This window comes from Syngnathus leptorhynchus, chromosome 2 (genome assembly GCF_054491065.1).
Source record: "Syngnathus leptorhynchus isolate UIUO chromosome 2, UIUO_Slep, whole genome shotgun sequence".
Classification (NCBI taxonomy): Eukaryota; Metazoa; Chordata; class Actinopteri; order Syngnathiformes; family Syngnathidae; genus Syngnathus; species Syngnathus leptorhynchus.
Genome location: NC_141196.1, coordinates 5483502 through 5501530, shown reverse-complemented (window position 1 = coordinate 5501530; position 18029 = coordinate 5483502). Strand labels below are relative to the sequence as shown.

Here is an 18029-nt window from a genome sequence, read left to right as displayed (position 1 = left end):
CACGCGCGCGAAGGACATCTTTTTGGGGTTCTACGGGTCGCCTTCTAAGTCAAAACAGTGACATACACAAAATGCGATTCGTGCAAAATTTATATTAAGATGTGAGCCTATTTTAAACTTCTTTCCACAATGAGGACTATTGGACAATTATTGTAATAAAATTAGCTTAATGATCCTATTTAATTAGGAAAATAGGATTCATCATTTTAAACCGTGTTATCTTAATTGGGGGAGACGGGGTATTGATAGTTCCATGTAAATGGTCCTTAATGAATTGTTGCTAATCGTAAAAAAATATTTTTGTAACGAAGGTCGCCTTCGAAAAACACCACGCTGTGCTTGGTCGCGTATTAGTGACGTTGACTTGGCGGACCGGCAGGGAGGCAGGCAGGCAGGCAAGATGTCGGCATCGTCTTTGCTGCATGGTCCGTCTGCTCTGCGTTTGACTGAAGGTTTCTTGTCGGTTCTGAAGGAGCAGCGTCCCGAGTATTTGCCCAGTTTGCTGGACAGCTTCCGAGAGCATGGCGTCTTCCGTACCCAGGTAGGATGAAGAACCCCTGCCTTCAACGACCGAACGTGTGCTATCTTCCTAGCTAGCCATCTGCTAACCTGCTCGCTTTTGTTGTTCACCTGGCACAAGAAAATCATCTTTCGTCGCTTAAAGGAACCCTAAAATTAAAAATCATAGGCCTAACGTGGACTGGGGTTATCGTTTTGATTTTTTTCCAGAGGTGGAAGTGGCCATGAGTGATAGTAGCATCCGTATGAATTGTAACGTGTAACAAAACCGATGTTGACAGGGCACCAGCGCTGCAGCCGGTCTGCTTGGGTTTAGCAACGCCAAGCTGTCTTCCAGTAAAACCAAGTAAGTTTCTTCTTCCGTATCAACATGTGTCAGAGATCCGCTTGGATCAACAAGTCTTCTTTGTGTGCAGATTTGAGGGGCTGTGTCTCCTCGCCATGCTGGTTCAGGACAGTTCATGTGAGCTGTTCCAGCAACACTGTCTCTCCTGGCTTCGCTCGCTTCAGCAAGTCATACAGGTGACACTCAATGCTATGCATCTGTCACCGTGGTCCACATCCGGGAGGACGTTTCCTCAAAGCCTGTTCTCCAGTCCCAGGCTCCTATTCATACCATCCAGCTGGCCGTGACCATCTTGAAGGACTTGCTGCAATATTCTTCTCAGCTGGCAGAGCTGGCACGGGAGGTGGGCCTCAACTGCGTCCTGGGCATCCTCACGTCACTGCTGGGCCTGAAGACAGAGGTGAGCAAAGAAAGCAAGATGGCACCCGATCAATGTGTACAGTCACCTGCAAAGGAAGAAAAAAAAAATGCTATGTCTGTTTGGTATTTTTGTTTTGAAAAGAAATTGTAAAAATTATTGTAGAGGAAATTAGCATTTGATTCTAAACCTCATGGCTATAGCTACATACAAGGGACAAATTTAGGGTGTATACAGCATCTTATGTTGCTTAAATTTTAATCTTCAGAAAGTGTCTGATTGTAGTCTTCTTGTGATGTCAGTGTGAGCTGGCGGCCATGGAGGGAATGATGGCGTGTATGACCTACTACCCCCGAGCGTGTGGATCCCTGCGGGTAACATCATCTTGTATTTGCTTGGTCATCATTGTCCAATACCCAAGTTGATCATTATTTTAGGACAAGCTTGGAGCCTACTTTCTCTCCAAAATGGACAGTTACAACAAGAAAAGCCAAGAGGTTTGTTCTCCCGCTCAGGCCGTCGCAGCTTCCGTTGACGAGCCGCGTCACATTGTGTATTATGTGCGTTGTGTTCCCGTCAGATGGCTTGTCAGTGTTTCGGTTGCCTCCCCTGTCTGGGCGGTCTGACCGACCGAGCGTCGGGCACCGGCCGAGCCGACCGATGGAGCGATCAGGTTCACTGCCTCGTGGCCACGGCCAATGTCGCGCTGTCTCAACTTTACCTCGACTCCGAACTGGGTACGCGCTCACCCGCCGTGTCCGGGTCTCATTTTGCTCGTATTGAAATGTTGTTGTCGTGGGGCCGCCACAGACAGGACGGCGCAATACGAGGGTCCCGGGGTGGAGCTCGGCTTTCCTTATCTCGATCAATCGGATCCCTTGCTGCCGTTGCAGCTCCAACGTAGATACACGGCCGTGTGTCTCGCGCTCAAGCACACGCTCAGGTATGTAAAGGTCTTTGGATGGGAACTTAAGGATGTATGTTCAAATCCGTGTTTATGGCGGCAGGGTGTAAATGATAAACGGCGGGTTCGCCGTACCAAAACTTGTGCAAAATGGTGTGAACTTGACACGTCCGCAGGGTGGATCCGGCGTCGGCTGTACGTCTGCCCGTCAGACCCATCCTCAATCTGGTGTGTCGAGCTCTCGCTATCAGCGCCAAGAGCATCGTGAGTATTCCGCGCGTACGCCACCAACGCCACCCCACGGGTCATTTTCACTCGTTTTGTTTTTCGTACCAGAATTTAACAGGCGACGGCAGCGTGAGGCTCCTGCTCCTGCCCGCCATTCACACCAGCACACTGGACGTCTTAACTGCGCTCTTCACCGTGTAAGTTGCACGACGCGCACCCGCCGAGTGAAAATCGCCCACGTACTTATCTGACCTCGTCTCGACCACAGCGTGCGGAGCAGCATGGTGCAGTACGCCGCGGTTCTCCAGAGACTCTTTTCGCAAACCTTGAGTGCATGGACGCCTCCTCCTGAAAGTAACCCCGGGCAGCAGAGAGCCTACAGGTAAGTCACGCCAAACATCCTCAACGTAAACCGTGAGTCGCAATCCGACCCCGACGTCTTTTAATCCCACAGCTCGGTGCGCGTGTCCGTGTACAGAAGCCTGGAAGCTTGGGTGCAGGTGGCCGGCGCGTCTGCCGGCATCCTCCAGGGGAGCCCCAGCCACACCGAGCTCCTTTTTTCCCACCTCCTCGGTGACATCACACCCGGGGCCGAGTCCGTCAAGGTCTTGTCGTAATTGTCTTTTGAGTGAGCGTACGACGTGACGAAAACCCAGCCGTGTCCTTTTTCTTTGGCTCCCGCAGCTCCGAGCTGGCTTGTCGGCTGATGCGGTTCCCGGTGGCAAACCGGGCCCCCGCAGGACCAAACCGTTGGTCATGGCCGATGCGGTTGGGCCCTCGCTTCAAAGGAAAGGCGACATTTTGGCCAACCAGGATACCTGCCTTTCAGCTCTCAGGGGTGAGTTCCTGAAAAAAAACGCTCTCACCCTCTTTCAAAATGATGGCCTATTTCAATTCTTTTCTTCTCCCGCTAAGCTTTAAGACAAATCATACTGACCAGCGGAACTCTCCTAAAGGATGACCTTCACAAGGTAAAAACAAACCGACAATGGTGCACTTATCGTTCAGCATCAATTTGCATTACGAACGTGCGAGGGTTGTCATTTTTTTGACGCTGTGTATTTTGTGCCACAGCGTCTCCACGAAGTTTTGCTGCCGCTATGTGTGCGCTTGCAGCAGCAGCAGTCCAGCTGCAACGGCACTTCCGAGTCTGCAGGGGGCGTCAGTGGGCAGTACGGTGGCGCCCTTACTCGGCGGGAACTTTACAGGTACACCACGCATATACAGGAAACACTCCCACTGCAGGTGATTGGAAAAATTTGTGATACGGAGAAACCATATTTCAGCAAAAAAAAAAGGATTACTGTATAGTTGCACCACCCAAAGATTTAAACTGTTTAAAAAAAAAACTTGAATTAATTGGAAACCATTTTTCTTCATTTATCAGAAAAGCCTAACGCTCCAAATGTATTTACATCCATCTATCTAAGTTGGAGCTTGGCAGTTTTTGGATAAAAAGCCTTCAAAAAAGATGTTCACTTTGCTTGTTTGTTTACTCTCAGGTTGTTGCTGGCTCTCGTCCTGGTCCCGTCGCCGACGTGGCCTCCGCCTCTCACCTGCGCCGTGTCTATTCTCAGCAAAGGGCGCGCAGACCGCAACCTCAAGGTCGGACGTGATGTCGTCATTGGTGTTGTCATGAAAAGCATACTCAGTGGGCTGTCCTGGCTTCCTTTCAGGTGTCCTCGTTCTGTAGCGAGGCGCTGACTATGTGTAACGCCCTGGTGCACCCGCGCGCTCCCTCCATCGCCATCCCCTTACCACCCCTCCCACTGAAGTCCAGCCCTTCCGCTCCCGTCCTTGCGCCCTCTCAGGGCCCGACCCCCGGCCTGCCGTTACCCACCCTCCTCGGAGGCCCCGGCTCCTCGAGCCCCTTCCCCGCCGCCCGCCACTCGCTTGCTCTGCTGGGCTCTTTGGAGAATCACCTGTCTCTGGTTCCAGGCCACGCTTCAGGCGACGCCATTCTGTCCCCGCACGCGCACCACCAGCCAGAGCCGGTCAATTTGGGCCCCCCGGAGGGGCAGAGACCTGTTTTTGTGCGCTATGACAAAGAGGAAGCCGAGGACGTGGAGATCTCGCTGGCCAGCGACTCTGACGACAGCGTGGTCATCGTTCCTCCGGGGATGCTCGCGACAGAGACGCGCGAGCCCGTCGAGAACGCGGCCCCGCCTCAGAACCCGGTCGCCGCCACGCCCGTGGGCGGCGGCGCCGCCGAGCCCGTAGCGGTGGCTCCAGCTGTGACGGATGGAGTTTCCCTCCCTGATGATCTGGCCACCTCTTCCGCCTCGCCTCTTCCCGCCCCTGCTGTCAACTCCTTCGTCCCCCACGCCTCCTCTGTGGTCTCTCTCGTTCCTCCGGTCGGCGAGGGGGAGACGGCGGCCGTCAGACCTCAGCTCCAGCAGATGCTGATGCAGCCCTCAACCCCCGCAGCCCTGGGGCTGCCCCTCCAAATGCACCAGCTGCAGAACCAACTGGCCCCCCCTCAGGCAAGGCTTCCCGCCGACACCAACAACGAAGACTCGGGCGTCATCAACATCAACAGCACGGACGATGAGGACGAAGAGGAAGACATGGAGGATGACGAAGAGTTGGAGGAAGATGAGGACGAGGAGGAGGAAGTCAGCGATTTCCCTGAGGGCGAGTTTTACGAGGGCGAGGAGTTTGACGAGTTTGATGAGGAAGGGGAAGAGCTGGAGGAAGGGGAAGAGCTGGAGGAGGAGGAAGATGAGGAGGACGAGGAGGACGAAGAAGAAGACGAGGGGGGTGAAGATGGCGCGATGCCTTTGTTAGAGGGAGTGGAGGACAAAGCGAACGTGGGCGGCATTGAGGAGGAGAAGGTTCCTCGTGCAGAAGTCATGCTGCCCGCCTCAAGCACTGATGGAGACACCGTGGGAGGCATCCAGGAGATCCAGCTCAGCAGATCCGACGTCGCCGACGAGCGCGCCCGAGTGCAGGAGGTGGAAAGCATTGGAGTCCTGGAGGGGGCCAGAGAGGACGAGGAGGAGGAGAGCGAGAGGATGGACGACCCCACCATGCCTCAGATCCTGTGCGTGACCGGAGGCGGTGCGCCAGAGGAGAGGGAAGAGTCGGCCGAGGACGAGACGACGGACGCGGCCTCCTTTCGACACGAGCCACCTGTCGCCGAATTTCAACCGCCGCTGCAGGTAGGCATAAACAAGGTGGTGCACCAACACAGGACCTAACCTGGGCTGCCACTACTACTAGCGCTAATAGATTTAACTCGAAATAGGCCACACAAAGAATGATCCCAAAACACTTTTGATATTTCAAACTCAGTTTAAATTATCTTTCAAAATACGTAGAGGTTGTTTTGATTTTGGAATAATGCAAGCAAACGACATGTAGAGCTTGTCTCTCAATTGAGACGTTTCAATTAAGCATGCTTCCCTGACTCCAGTTACTGTCCTACATAAATGGGCAGGTCAAAATAGAAACTCAACAATAAGGCAATAGAACGTCTGTGTGTGTTGTCACCGCATTATATTCAATGATTGGACTTTCCAGCAGGAAGCTTTGTTGGCCCCCACGCAGGAAGCGAGCATCGGTGACGACCAGCCGCCTGTCCTTCAAAACGAACTCATGGCGGCTCCTCCCGATAGCGGCAGCCCACTGCCTTCGGAACCCGCCGCCTTGTCGGGCCCTGAAGAGTGTCTCCAGGAGGAAGAAAAGGGCAAAGACACGGACGCCCGTGAAGCGTGCGAGACGAAAGGAGTTAAGCGCAAAAGAGACAATGAGCACGAGGACGAAGAGGCGGGACCAAGCACTGATGAGAAAAAGGTTAACAATACACTCTTTCCTCCATTAGATTTCAGTTTGATTTGAATTGAGAGTAAAAGAACAAATTATTAAGATGGAAAAATGACAAACTGGTAGTTTTCTTTTACCGATGCTGGGAAGGGCACCCATGAGGGTTGAAAAAATCATTTACCCACCAAAGGTCACAATCTTTGAAGGCTGGTCGCTGTTTTAGCAGACACAGGCATTACTGAACACTGGCCACTTTTTTGTTTTCTCTCAGATGCAAGACGACTCCATCGCCGCCATGTTGGCTGATTTTGTCCCCTGCCCCCCTGACGACGACGAGGTTGCAGCCTCCGGGTCAAACGTCTGACCAAAGAGGACTTGCCGTGGTTGTTTTTGCAGTTTTGCATCATTTGTTTCACACAAACCTCAGTAGGACAATGAGACATTTCATTGACTGTCTGTCAAACTAAAGATGTCCAAAACACGTCCTAGGTCAGAATGTGAAGACTTATCGCCTCACAGGCTATGTGTATAGTGTACTCTCATTTGTGACTTTCTTGCGTTGAAGCTACTTTTGGGTTCTCTCATCACATGTCATGTGCTTTGATATAAAAGAATAAAACCATTGAAAAGATGACTGTCGATATATTTGTCCTTATTTCCATATAATATGTACAGCATAGAGTAATTTTATAGATTTTAGAGAAGGAAATAGCGCACAGAAGCCATCCCAAGATGGCGCCGACGTATGCGTATGACGGCCGGCCCACTCTGGTTTACTTCCGGTTTCAGAGTGCAGTGGGCGTGTCATGGACCAATGTCCACCGAGTTTGCTTCTTCTTGATTGTCTGCTTTCAGCGTTCACGAAAAGTCGACTGTCCACAGGTAGGATGAACCGAAGACACGTCTCAAGCTAATTTTAAGTTCATTTGTTATTTTGCTTTGGTTAAATTAGATCTTTACAATCACAATTCAAACAACACGAAAGTAAATAATGTGTGTATGAAGTGTTATATTCGAAAAGGGACAGAAATAAGCATTACCAAACAAACTACAGTTCATATCTCTTGTTTGAATATGCAAATGTTTGCATTTATTTGGCTGTCGTTTGACTTTACTGTTTGGAGTTGAATATCCGTGAATAATCCTCATGTCATCGTTTTGACGTGAAGACGGACAGACAGACCTTGAACTCTGCTCTGCTCTGAAAACTTGAATGCCAAACGGCGACTAATCTGCGTTCAGCCAGGTCACTGACTTAATATTAAAAATAAGTAACAGGAGAAGGCTATTTCTGTAGACATTCTGTGGGATTGCTGAAATGCTGTTTTAAAGCGGTGAAAAATATCAATTGAAGATGGAAGAAACTTGACTAAAGAAAGTCCACCCTGTATTCAATTGGAAAGTTTGAAGACGATGGAGCAACGAGTGGCTGACCTCCCGAGCGGGCCTCTGGACGTCTACAGACAAAAAGCTTCTTTCCCATGGAAGGACATGCTTGTGCTTCTGGAAGGAGAAGACGAGATGTCATTGAAGGTATGACGAGATTGCACATGATCTTCTTCTGAGGTCACGCTTCTTGTTGTGTTGTGCCGCAGCAACGAGTCTTCACGGCGTTGGAGAACGACCCACTTTTCTCCAGGACGCCGGGTGAAGACCTGCCCATGGCGAAAATGCGGGAACTCACCTTCCTCAGGTGCAAGGTGGACTGTACATTTATTTTGCACACGTCGTCAGCGTAAACTCAAAGATCCATTTGGTCTGGAAACATACAGGGTGAAGAAGCTGTTCTCCTATGACTTCCTGACCAATGACGAGGCCATGGCCAACCCGTGGTTGACGGTGGTCCTCAACAACTGCTTGGGAATGTATGATTGGTCCTTGTCGGCCAAGTACTTCCTCAGCAAAGGCGTGAGTGCGTTTTATGAGAAAACAACTTTTCCGGACGAGCTTTGAGATGCTTTCTGTTGTGTTAAATGTCACCTGTTGTTGTTGTTGTGTCTCAGATGTTTGCAAGGACGGTCGCCAGCAGCGGCTCAGCGCGACACCGCAAGTTTGTGGACGACGCTGATGACATGACGGTAAGTACCACGCTCATCTCCGTGTCACGTCAAACGCACGGCCTCTCTCCGTACCACGCTCGTTATGCCCCGTTTTCCCGGAGGCATTCGGATGCTTTGCGCTGACCGAGCTGAGTCACGGCAGCAACACCAGAGCCATGAGGACCACCGCCACCTACCAGCCATCCACACAGGTTGGAAAACTCTCACCATTGCTAGTAGCCTAGCACCTGTTGTTCCCGAACATGGCCAAAAGGTTCTCCGGGATGCGTTGTCTTGCAGGAGTTTGTCATCAACTCTCCAGATTTCGAGGCAGCCAAGTTTTGGGTGGGCAACCTTGGGAAGACGGCCACTCACGCACTGGTGTTGGCGCAGCTCTACACGGCGGACGGGGCCTGCCATGGTCTGCACACTTTCGTGGTTCCGGTAGGCTGGCTCGCCTTGAACTTTCGCTCTATGAGGTCCTCCAGTGCCAATGTAAGCGAGTGTCCAATACAGGTGAGAGATCCCAAGACGCTACTGGCGCTTCCTGGCGTTCTCGTTGGCGATATGGGCAAGAAGCTGGGCCAGAACGGACTGGATAATGGGTACACTCGCAATATCTGGACTTGGACCTTCCATTTTGTTCATTATAGACACACGCAATAATTAATCCATGAATCGACGACTATCAAAAGTGAAGTCACATTTGTCATTGATTTGCTTGTGTGAATGAGTAAGTGGACGATTGCGGACGTCAATGACTGACTCGGTGTGAATGGCCATACGCAGGTTTGCTCTGTTCCACAATGTGAGGATCCCGCGGGAGAATCTCTTAAATAAGACCGGCGATGTGACTCCCGACGGCACTTATGTGACCCCTTACCGGGTAAATGCCGTCCTAGTCCTGAACCATTCTGGATGATGCCGGCGGGGGTAACGCGTTTGTGCTTGTGAAGGACCCCGACAAGCGTTTCGGGGCTTCCCTGGGCGCCCTGTCGGGAGGCCGGGTGTCCATCGCCAGGATGGCCCTGGTCAACCTCAAGCTGGCGCTGACAGTGGCGGTCCGCTTCTCCGCCACCAGGAGGCAGTTCGGGCCCAAGGACGAACAGGAGCTTCCCGTGATCGAGTACCAGTTGCAGGTAAGGGCCAAAGCGCTAAAATATGCACGCTGTATACTAGTTGAACTGAACTTACTTAACAATAACAACAGATTGGACAATAGTTAACAATTGTTGGGGGAAAAAAATGGTCTCAGTGTTTCCTGAACAGTAAACAGGCGACTGTATATTTGGTATTTTTAATAACTATTTAAAACAATTTGTAAGCTAATGCTTAGCATTGTGATTTTAGAAGCAAAGGATTTTTTTTAACACAATCATTGTTGCAAAATATCACATAACACTCCTTCGCATATGTTCTTTGTCCTCTACAAAAAAAAAAAAAAAGACTACACATGATGCAGTATTTTACTGAATCACTCATAGAAGAAGAAATTTCTGCAAATTTCTGAAGTGACTGCACTCTACTGTACTGTATTGCCTCCTGGTAGCCCGAGCATAAATAACATTGGTCCAAGGATTGAGCCTTAACTCACTTTGTTGTGGAACGACGCCTCGGAGGTTACAATGTCCCCTGATACTGATGCAGAAGCTACTTTGAGACAGCTATGACCTAAAAAAAAAAAACTCCAGACTAAACCTTTAACCCAATTCAGTGCTCCAGGCAAGAAAACAAAATAGTGTGATCTATTGTGTCAAATGCTGCACTAAGATCTATCAAATGAGAGACACGCACTCCACCTTCTCACAATACGGTGTCATGGCATGATGGATGTAATTCCCAGCGCAGTCAAGACTTTCCACCTTTTGTGTCTTTCCAGCAATGGCGTCTGATTCCGTATCTGGCGGCAGCGTACGCTCTGGAGCGCTTCTCCAAATCCCTCTTTGGTAACTTCGTGGAGTTTAGCCTGGGGCAAATGATGAAGGATCAGTCGGACACACAGGTGCGTTCCATCTGCTTTCATTGTCCACCACCAAACATCTTGCAAGCACAGTGTGTGCCCGTGGAGCTCTGCCATTAAGTTGATGATGTGTGTGTGTGTGTGTGTGTGTGTGTGTGTGTGTGTGTGTGTGTGTGTGTGTGTGTGTGTGTGTGTGTGTGTGTGTGTGTGTGTGTGTGTCAGGCTGAACTGGGCAGAGAGCTCCATGCGCTGGCCTGCTCCGGCAAGCCTTTGGCCTCGTGGATGGCTCAGCGCGGGATCCAGGAGTGTCGCGAGGCTTGCGGAGGTCACGGTTACCTAGCCAGTGAGTATTTTAAGCCTCGTGGGCGGCGCCCGTATACGGAACACGCAACGCTCACACTCCCACCCCCACCCCCCCTGCTTTGCTCGCCTCCGCAGTGAACCGCCTGGGCAACCTGCGCGATGACAACGATCCCAACTGCACGTACGAGGGAGACAACAACGTGTTACTGCAGCAAACCAGCAACTACCTGATGGCGTGGATGGACGCCAAGCGACGCGGTCAGTCCTCGGCCTTTAAGAAATAAGACAAGCCGACGGGGCGCCGTCTGGAACCCACTCAGAGTGGGTCCACAATACCTTTCGGTCCAGATGAACGGCAATTGTTCTTGAACCAGTGTTGATGCTGAGTATGCTTTCAGACGGCGTGCCGATCCAGTCCCCTCTTCATACCGTGGACTTCCTGGACCATTTCCACAAGATCAGAGATGGCGGCTTCACGGCACGCACGCTCAAAGACTGCATGGACTCTGCAGGTAGTTTTCTTGCTTCTGCGGGATCCAAAGGCGACGTGGCTTCATCGCTTGATGACTTTCCTGTTAGTGGTGTTGGCGGCCTACAAGTGGCTGGTGTGCTACCTTCTGGAGGAGAGCCACGGGCGGCTGCAGCAGCTACGGACTTTGGGCCAAGATGACTTTGAGGCCCGGAACAATAGCCAGGCAGGAAACAGACAGCCTTTTTCCTTCTGTCACCACAGTTCTTGATTTCAGTCATGGTGGCCACTTTTCTCAAAACAATTTTGCAATGGTAGTCACAACATTCAAGACATTTGGGCCCAATTTCACATTTTCCAAGTTAGTGAGCCAACCAACAAAAATCTTCAACCTCACTTTTGTTTACATCACCAAGGAGTTGAGATTTAAGAGACCTCCTGCATTCCGTATTTGATTCCATTTCCAAATATTCAGCTCATTGAAGCCATATTGGGAAGTATTTGGCATTTCGGTTCATGGCTGGCCTCAAATGACACTCTTGCATTTTCTAATCTTGCTGAGTCAGCAAATATGGCTGCAGTGTGTTAAGCGGTGTCCGTCTGTCCGTTTGTCCGTCCAGGTTTACTACTGCCGTGACCTGGCCTTGGCCTACATTGAACACTGCTGTCTCCAGAGGTTCCACGATTGGACTCGAGACGACGACACGCCCAGCCAGTTGCGGCCGGTCCTGGGGAAACTTTGTGCGCTTTATGGACTGTGGAGCCTCAGCAGCCACATGGCCACGCTGTACCGAGGTGCAGGAGATCCTTCTTCAGACAATTGACAGAACAGTCACAAATATGCTTGTGGGCATTCAAAAAAAATATGTCTTTTTTTCCTAAACTATCAATAGTAAGTCATTGTGTGCTTGTGTGCAGGTGCTTACCTGAGCGGAAGGGAGCCAGCACACTTGATCCAGACGGCCGTTCTTACCCTCTGCACGCAGGTCTCACACACTCCATCGTGATTGATGATGATGATGATGATGATGATATGTAAAACTGTAGAATTACGCTGCTGTAAAAGTCGAGTAAAGTCAAGATATTTGCAGCTGAAGGACGACGCGGTAGCGCTGGTGGATGCGATGGCTCCCCCAGACTTCGTTCTCAACTCTCCAATCGGGAACGCTGATGGACAGGCAGGTTCTTCGTCACGTGCACTATTCACACAGCACTCGGGACACACAACTTTAAAAAGTCCAATTGAAAACTTCTAATCAATGACATACAAAACAAAAATTAGATGAATTTTTTTTTTTTTTAGCTCCGCCAGTGGCAAAGAAAGTCCGTTAAGTGATGCAAATTGTTTGTCCCCGCGACCACAGCTCTACAAGAACCTTTGGTCCACGGTGATGCAGGGCAACCAAGCGCTGGAACGCCCGTCCTGGTGGAAAGAGTTCTGCGCCGACAAGCCCGCCGTAGGCTCTCTGCGGCCCAAGCTCTAGACAACAAACGCCAGGCGAGCGTACTCGCGCCACACACTCGCTTCATTTTTTTTTTTTTGCCTTTACTTCCATACTACTCTCCACAAAAAAAATCGGTTTCCCAAATGGACAAAATCCTCTTTGCAATGTGACTTTTGGGGATTACAACAAAAAAAATGGACTCATAACAGTGCTCTCTTCATCTGGGAATTTTATTTGCCTGTGTTTATGTATAGAGACGATTATAACTTATTAATTAGTGCCTTACCAATAAATTACCAACTTGATCAATTCTGTATTTTGGGTATTGTGTTCTCAATCCTCATTGGGGAGAATTCTCCGAAGCAAAGTGTTGTTGACGCTCCTTGTGAGTCAGAAGACCTTTTGCGGTCACTTTTCCGGCCTAGCGGGTCAAAATAAGTTCAAGTCGTCTGGAAAGGAAACGCTTTGTATGTACGTGCATGTTAAACGTATCCGATCCGTATCGCAAGATACAATCTAATCCAGCTGCCGTCAGCTAGGAAGCAAATGGCACATCTCGTAACCTTTGAGCTTCATTTTCAGATGGGGTGGATTTCATGAGTCCTAAGATCTTGCAGAAATGCATCAAGCCAAGGAGTCGCGTGAGGTGAGTCAAAGAGAAGGTAAGAACTGAGGACTCATGGATTTATTGACTCTTCAAAAAAAAAAAAATCATGCTACACTGGCCCCGACATCTACTAGAGCAGGATACTTTAAACGACCAACGTGTATTTGATACATTTTACGGGGCGGGGCGTCCTTTTGTTAGCATGTCAACTTTCAAACATGATGATGGTCATCGGAAGGAGCTACAAATATAAGAATAGCTTCTCTTGGCGTCTCTGTTTCTTTTTTTTTGCAGCTTGTGCTGAAGATGAGTGGGCTGGCTTATCTGTCCGGGCTAGTAAGAGGTTCCTTGATCGCCCCCAAGCTGCTCCTATCCATGAGGTCGATAAGAAAGCGACTTCAGTACAATGATGGCAGTTTTGTGGCGGTGAGTCAGCAACACCTCAGAACATATATGACTCCGTCTTTTTTTTTTTTTTTTCGTACGGCGTAGCTAGGATTTTTTTCCCTTGGGAGCTGGGGGTCAACAAGAAGGCTAAAAAGCGGGTCCGCAAAACAAAAAATACAAACCCAAATAATTCTATAAAAAAAGCAGTGGGAATGTAGACAAAAGTCAATTATCTGGCTTGGCGCCTGGGGGCGGGGTTACAAGCTGATTTCCTCAAAGCGATGTTATCTATAGTATGAGAACATTTCAGTGTGTTGGAAAGATGTCAGATGGATCTCTGCATGGTGGTTCTGGGATGCTTCTGAGCTTACTCTTTGACTTGTAGATATCTATTATGACTGACTACGTGTATCTTGTCTCACTGTGGTGTACTGCATGATGACGTCTGGTTCAATGTTGAAGAGCAGGTCATCGTTGTCCCTCCTGACCTCCAGCAGGAGGGCCGTTTCCTCTCGTAGCGCCCTCTGCAGCTGAGCCGTGCTCACCACCGCCCGACCGTTCAGCTTGACGATGATGTCGCCATCTTTAATGCCGCTTCTGGAAGCACAAGGGTCACATTCTGTTTGTGAGGACAGCAAGCTCACACCGAAGAACATCCAGGAATCGTAATCCTGTTCGGCTCATTCGGCCTATTTTCATGCCCGGCTTTTGTAAGAAGTCTTACTTCTGCGCCGGGGAGTGAGGAACCACCTCGTGGACGTAGATGCCGCCGCCGGGGACGTCGGGGAAGTCGGGCCTCTGCTGTCGTAATTCTTCAACGAGCCTGCGGGACAGAGTTGCCTTGAGGGGGAAGCGAACGATTCCCGAAGGTGGCGGTAAACGAGAGCCGAGCGGCAGCACTCACGCCGGCGTGATGGTGAGCATCCTGATGCCGATGAAGCGCTTCTTGACCGGCCTGACATCCGAAGGAGACGGACGGGGTGGCGGAGGCACGTTTAACATCTCACCTTTGCCGTGCTTGTCCAGGGAGTCGTTGAGAAAGCGAGTGATTCTATCTGAGGGGATGGCGAAGGAGATTCCCGCAGCGACCTTCAGGGTGTTGATGCCGATCACCTCGCCGTCCTCAAATAAAAGACCCTAAGCTCGCTTTGTCTTCGGAAAGCAAGGCGGCTCGAGAAAGTCTTACCAAATTCACCAGAGGCCCTCCGGAATTGCCAAACTGAAGGAGAAAACAAAAAAGCCCAAGTGAGGTTTTCCCTCGGCGCCGACCAACCGTGGCGGATTCTCACGTTGATGATAGCGTCCGTCTGGACGTAGTCCATGTCCGAGTCCCTGAGGCCCAGCTCTTTGCCGTCCCTCTGGGCGGTGCTGACGATGCCGGTGGTGACCGTGTTCTGCAGGGCGAAGGGGCTGCCGATGGCCACCACGAACTCTCCCGGCCTCAAGTCGGCGCTGTGACCCAGAAGCAGTACGGGGAGCTCGCTCTGGGATTGGAAACAGGAAAGTCAAGACCGGCCCTCGGCATCCCAACCCAAACGTGTCCACCTCATCTTGTGTAGCCAGCAAAACTTTAAACCACTTTTCCTCAACTTTCCTCAACCTAATTTCCAACTGACCTTAGGGTTAATTTTGATGGTGGCAATGTCTGACTTCTTATCGATGTCTCTGATACTTGCTTCGTAAATGTCGCCATTCTGCATCTGGACCTTCAAGACAAAGCTGTCAGTCGTTTGCTGACGTGTCTTTTTTTTTTTTTTCTCGTCTGTGTACCTTCAGGTGCTGGCGAGCTGACACGGGGGAATTGCTGGAGACCACGTGAGCGTTGGTGACGATCAGCCCGTGCTGGGAAATGACGAAACCCGAGCCGCTCGACAGGGGGATGTTGCGCCCGAAGAGGGGATGCCTTAGGTCAGAACATGCACACGTCAACGCACACACACACACACATACACACACAGTAGAGTGTGTACCTGAGGAACAATTCTATGTGGACCACTGCTGGGGCGATCTTCTCCACCACGTCGGCGATGAAGTTGAATTTGTATCGAGGGCTGACAGCGTTTGATGTACCGACAGTAACCAGAGTACCTGGATGGGTTAAAACGAGTTGGCTTCAATGCTGATGAATTCAAAAGGCTTTTAACAGCTGGCCTCATTTCAGTCATTGGAAAGCGCACACACACACACACACACACACACACACACACACACACACACACACACACACACACATACACACTCACACAGATAGCAACTAAGGAAACAGGAAATCCTTCCAGCCCAAAATTGTGGCCGACTGGCCTTATGTTTGTCTTTAATCACTGACTCTCTATTTTGTCTGGCGTGTACTCACACACACGCACGCCCGCACACACGTACACACAGTTTCGCTGGTGCGTTACATATGTAAAGGGCGTGGTGAACTAAAAATATAGGTCTCATTCTTGCTAAATCTTGCTAGTGTAGATTTTCAGGGTTGGGAAGAAAATTATAATGAGCAACGTCTACAATTTTTAAAAGTCTGTGTAAAGTGAAAACTGTAACTTGTAAATTGGACGCACCACAGCGAAGAGAGAGTCTTGTAAAAAAAATACTTTCAAATGTAATTGCTTAAAAAAAATAAAAAAAGCCAAAATGCCACTCAAACTCAACGCCCGGGGGAAAAAAACTAACCTGCTAATTGCGCTGAATCATCTCTTTCTCCATTTTTTTCCCACTTTCACTGACGTTCCAAAAATCAATTCAAGCTAAAAGTAAATTAATCTTATGTAGCGTAGCATAGCATGTCGCTAAAGTGAGCTGAGGTACACGGCCATGTTGAGACTAAAGTTGGAAGCGAGCCCGGCATGATGTCAGCCTAGTTTGCTGTCTTTTTGGGGAAAGTTCCTCAGTTCTCCCTGCAGGTTTCTTTGCTTTCTTGCTGCTTTGAATGAGTCAGTGAGCAGGAGAATGGCTGGCGCGTCATTGTGGAATGTGCCAAAACAAATGTGGAAGGCAGCTGTTGCAGCACTTCTCAAAAACACCGCCACTCTCTAATAGCAGCCATTCTCAATCGCTACAATATGCCAGGGATGTGAAAGCGACAAGGGAGGACACCTGGTAACACCTGGAAATCTACCGGAGAGGACTGAAGTGTGGTTCAAGTGAAAAAAAAAAAGTCCTTCAGTCAAGTCCTGCCACATGGCAGACGGTCCAGTTAACCTTTGTGTGACCTCATAGAAAAGTGCTCAACTGAACAAGCCAAGTTGAGATGATTAGGTCATGATTTGTAGGAGGATTTCTTTCTTTCTTTTCCACTGATGTGTCTTGTACTATTTGTGCTATTTTCTGCAGCGTGAGATTTTCTGCCCGCCAGCAGTCGACGGTGACGTGATGTGTTTTGCCGCTCGTCCTACCTGCGTTGTTGTGACAGGCTCCAGGCGGGGCTTGGTTGATGGGCTGAAGCCCCCACTGCTGCGCCCTCCTGCCGGCAGCCCTCAGCTGGCACGCGTTGGCGTACGTCTTCCCGTCGCTGCCGCACACTTCCCGGCTCAACTTGCAGCGACACAAAGCCCGTGACGGCGGCCGCAGCCCGGCGTCCGGACGTCGGCACTCCAGGCCGTCCCCGCAGGCCGGGTCGTCCCGGCCGCCGCACGGCTCGCCCTCGCCGGCGGCGCACACCAAGCAGCAGTTGCAACGGTCCGGCACGTAGCCGTCGGGGCAGCTGGGGCTGGGGCAGGAGCTCACGTCGCACCTTGACGGACACTCCGCGCCTCGGGACGCCTTTGGTCCGAGCAGCGCCAATGCCCACACCAACAGCAACATCTGCATTTTGGCTCAACTTAAAGATGTGCAAAGTGAGTTCCTGGTGCTTGTGGTGGCCGTGTCCTCCCTCGTGCCAAATGCATCCTCTGGCTGCCTCCTGGATTTGTCGAGGAATCGCCTTTGTCCCGTCTCTCTTTGCAGCGGGAAACTGCCATCCCGCAGTTCGGGAGGAGGAGAAGGAGGCGGCCCTGGAGGAGGAGCGACCAGACCGAGGTTCTGTTTTCATGTCTCCGCTTTCACATCTGTGCTGTGTGCGGTTGAATTTGAACAGGACGGAAAAAGCAACTAGAACGACTGCAGTCGGCACGCGCCGCCGACTTTGGATTTTGATCTTTGAAATGTTCCTCGTGGAAGACTTTTTGAAGAACTTGAGCCACAGACTGCATTTGTTCGTCTCTGGTGGTTTGGAAAGTAAACTGTCAAATGCCTTCCCTTTAACCTCGCTGGATAATGCGAGAGGTTGGATTGGGAATAAAGTAGGAAAGACACAAGATTGATATCGATCTGCTATCAACCAAAAATAAATGGGCGTATTTTCAGAAGGTGCTTTTGGGTTTAATTTCAATAATAGAATAGAGATGTATAAGTTTATTTTTTCATGATAATGGAGAGCTTTCAAAACTTTCTGAGCCATCACCTTATCATCTCGGAGGCATTTCTTCAGAGTTAAGGTTCACCCAAGTTGGGGGAAGGTTGTTTTCTCGTCAGCAGATCTAGCCTAGCTCAAATATGATGAGTAATATTATTAGATGATGCTTTTCTTTGTCCGGATGTGGGTCAACCTCACCCCCCTGGATTAAAAGCGTTCATGTCCTTGCATGGAGCCAACCATGGAAATGAGCTCATGTGTACATTCGTGCGCTATTGCAAACATTTTTGCAGTAATATCTTTGGC

At 50.2% G+C, this 18029-nt stretch overlaps 3 protein-coding genes across 5 annotated transcripts; 2 read left to right on the top strand and 1 right to left on the bottom strand.

Moving 5' to 3' along the window:
• Nucleotides 1-316: 316 nt before the first annotated feature.
• On the top strand, nt 317-6751 carry pelp1 (proline, glutamate and leucine rich protein 1). 2 transcript variants are annotated; one of them, XM_085906358.1, is made up of 19 exons: nt 317-541; nt 801-865; nt 936-1041; nt 1116-1265; nt 1526-1597; nt 1661-1720; nt 1804-1960; nt 2034-2166; nt 2304-2391; nt 2464-2552; nt 2624-2737; nt 2810-2960; nt 3040-3193; nt 3271-3326; nt 3430-3563; nt 3858-3960; nt 4032-5516; nt 5881-6150; nt 6392-6751. In XM_085906358.1, the coding sequence occupies exons 1-19, from the start codon at nt 401-403 to the stop codon at nt 6482-6484; spliced, it is 3621 nt and encodes a 1206-aa protein (XP_085762484.1). In that variant the 5' UTR covers nt 317-400; the 3' UTR covers nt 6485-6751. The 2 variants fall into 2 exon arrangements, with proteins under 2 accessions (XP_085762484.1, XP_085762483.1); XM_085906357.1 differs by having other exon boundaries at nt 320-541; nt 5878-6150.
• A 135-nt stretch (nt 6752-6886) lies between these two features.
• acox3 (acyl-CoA oxidase 3, pristanoyl) lies at nt 6887-12645 on the top strand. Of its 2 annotated transcripts, none has more exons than XM_085905492.1 (19): nt 6887-7002; nt 7524-7653; nt 7716-7813; nt 7893-8028; nt 8124-8198; nt 8282-8371; nt 8460-8603; nt 8676-8764; nt 8949-9045; nt 9116-9298; nt 10039-10161; nt 10342-10462; nt 10558-10680; nt 10821-10934; nt 11002-11117; nt 11512-11686; nt 11810-11877; nt 11983-12069; nt 12256-12645. In XM_085905492.1, the coding sequence occupies exons 2-19, from the start codon at nt 7534-7536 to the stop codon at nt 12373-12375; spliced, it is 2079 nt and encodes a 692-aa protein (XP_085761618.1). In that variant the 5' UTR covers nt 6887-7002; nt 7524-7533; the 3' UTR covers nt 12376-12645. The 2 variants fall into 2 exon arrangements, with proteins under 2 accessions (XP_085761618.1, XP_085761617.1); XM_085905491.1 differs by having other exon boundaries at nt 6933-7002; nt 7475-7653.
• On the bottom strand, nt 12421-17279 carry htra3b (HtrA serine peptidase 3b). The gene is made up of 10 exons (XM_085905493.1): nt 16726-17279; nt 15301-15418; nt 15101-15233; nt 14947-15036; nt 14620-14814; nt 14517-14549; nt 14235-14452; nt 14055-14153; nt 13753-13927; nt 12421-13312 (listed from the first exon to the last, which is right to left on the bottom strand). The coding sequence occupies exons 1-10, from the start codon at nt 17138-17140 to the stop codon at nt 13277-13279; spliced, it is 1512 nt and encodes a 503-aa protein (XP_085761619.1). The 5' UTR covers nt 17141-17279; the 3' UTR covers nt 12421-13276.
• Nucleotides 17280-18029: the final 750 nt, after the last annotated feature.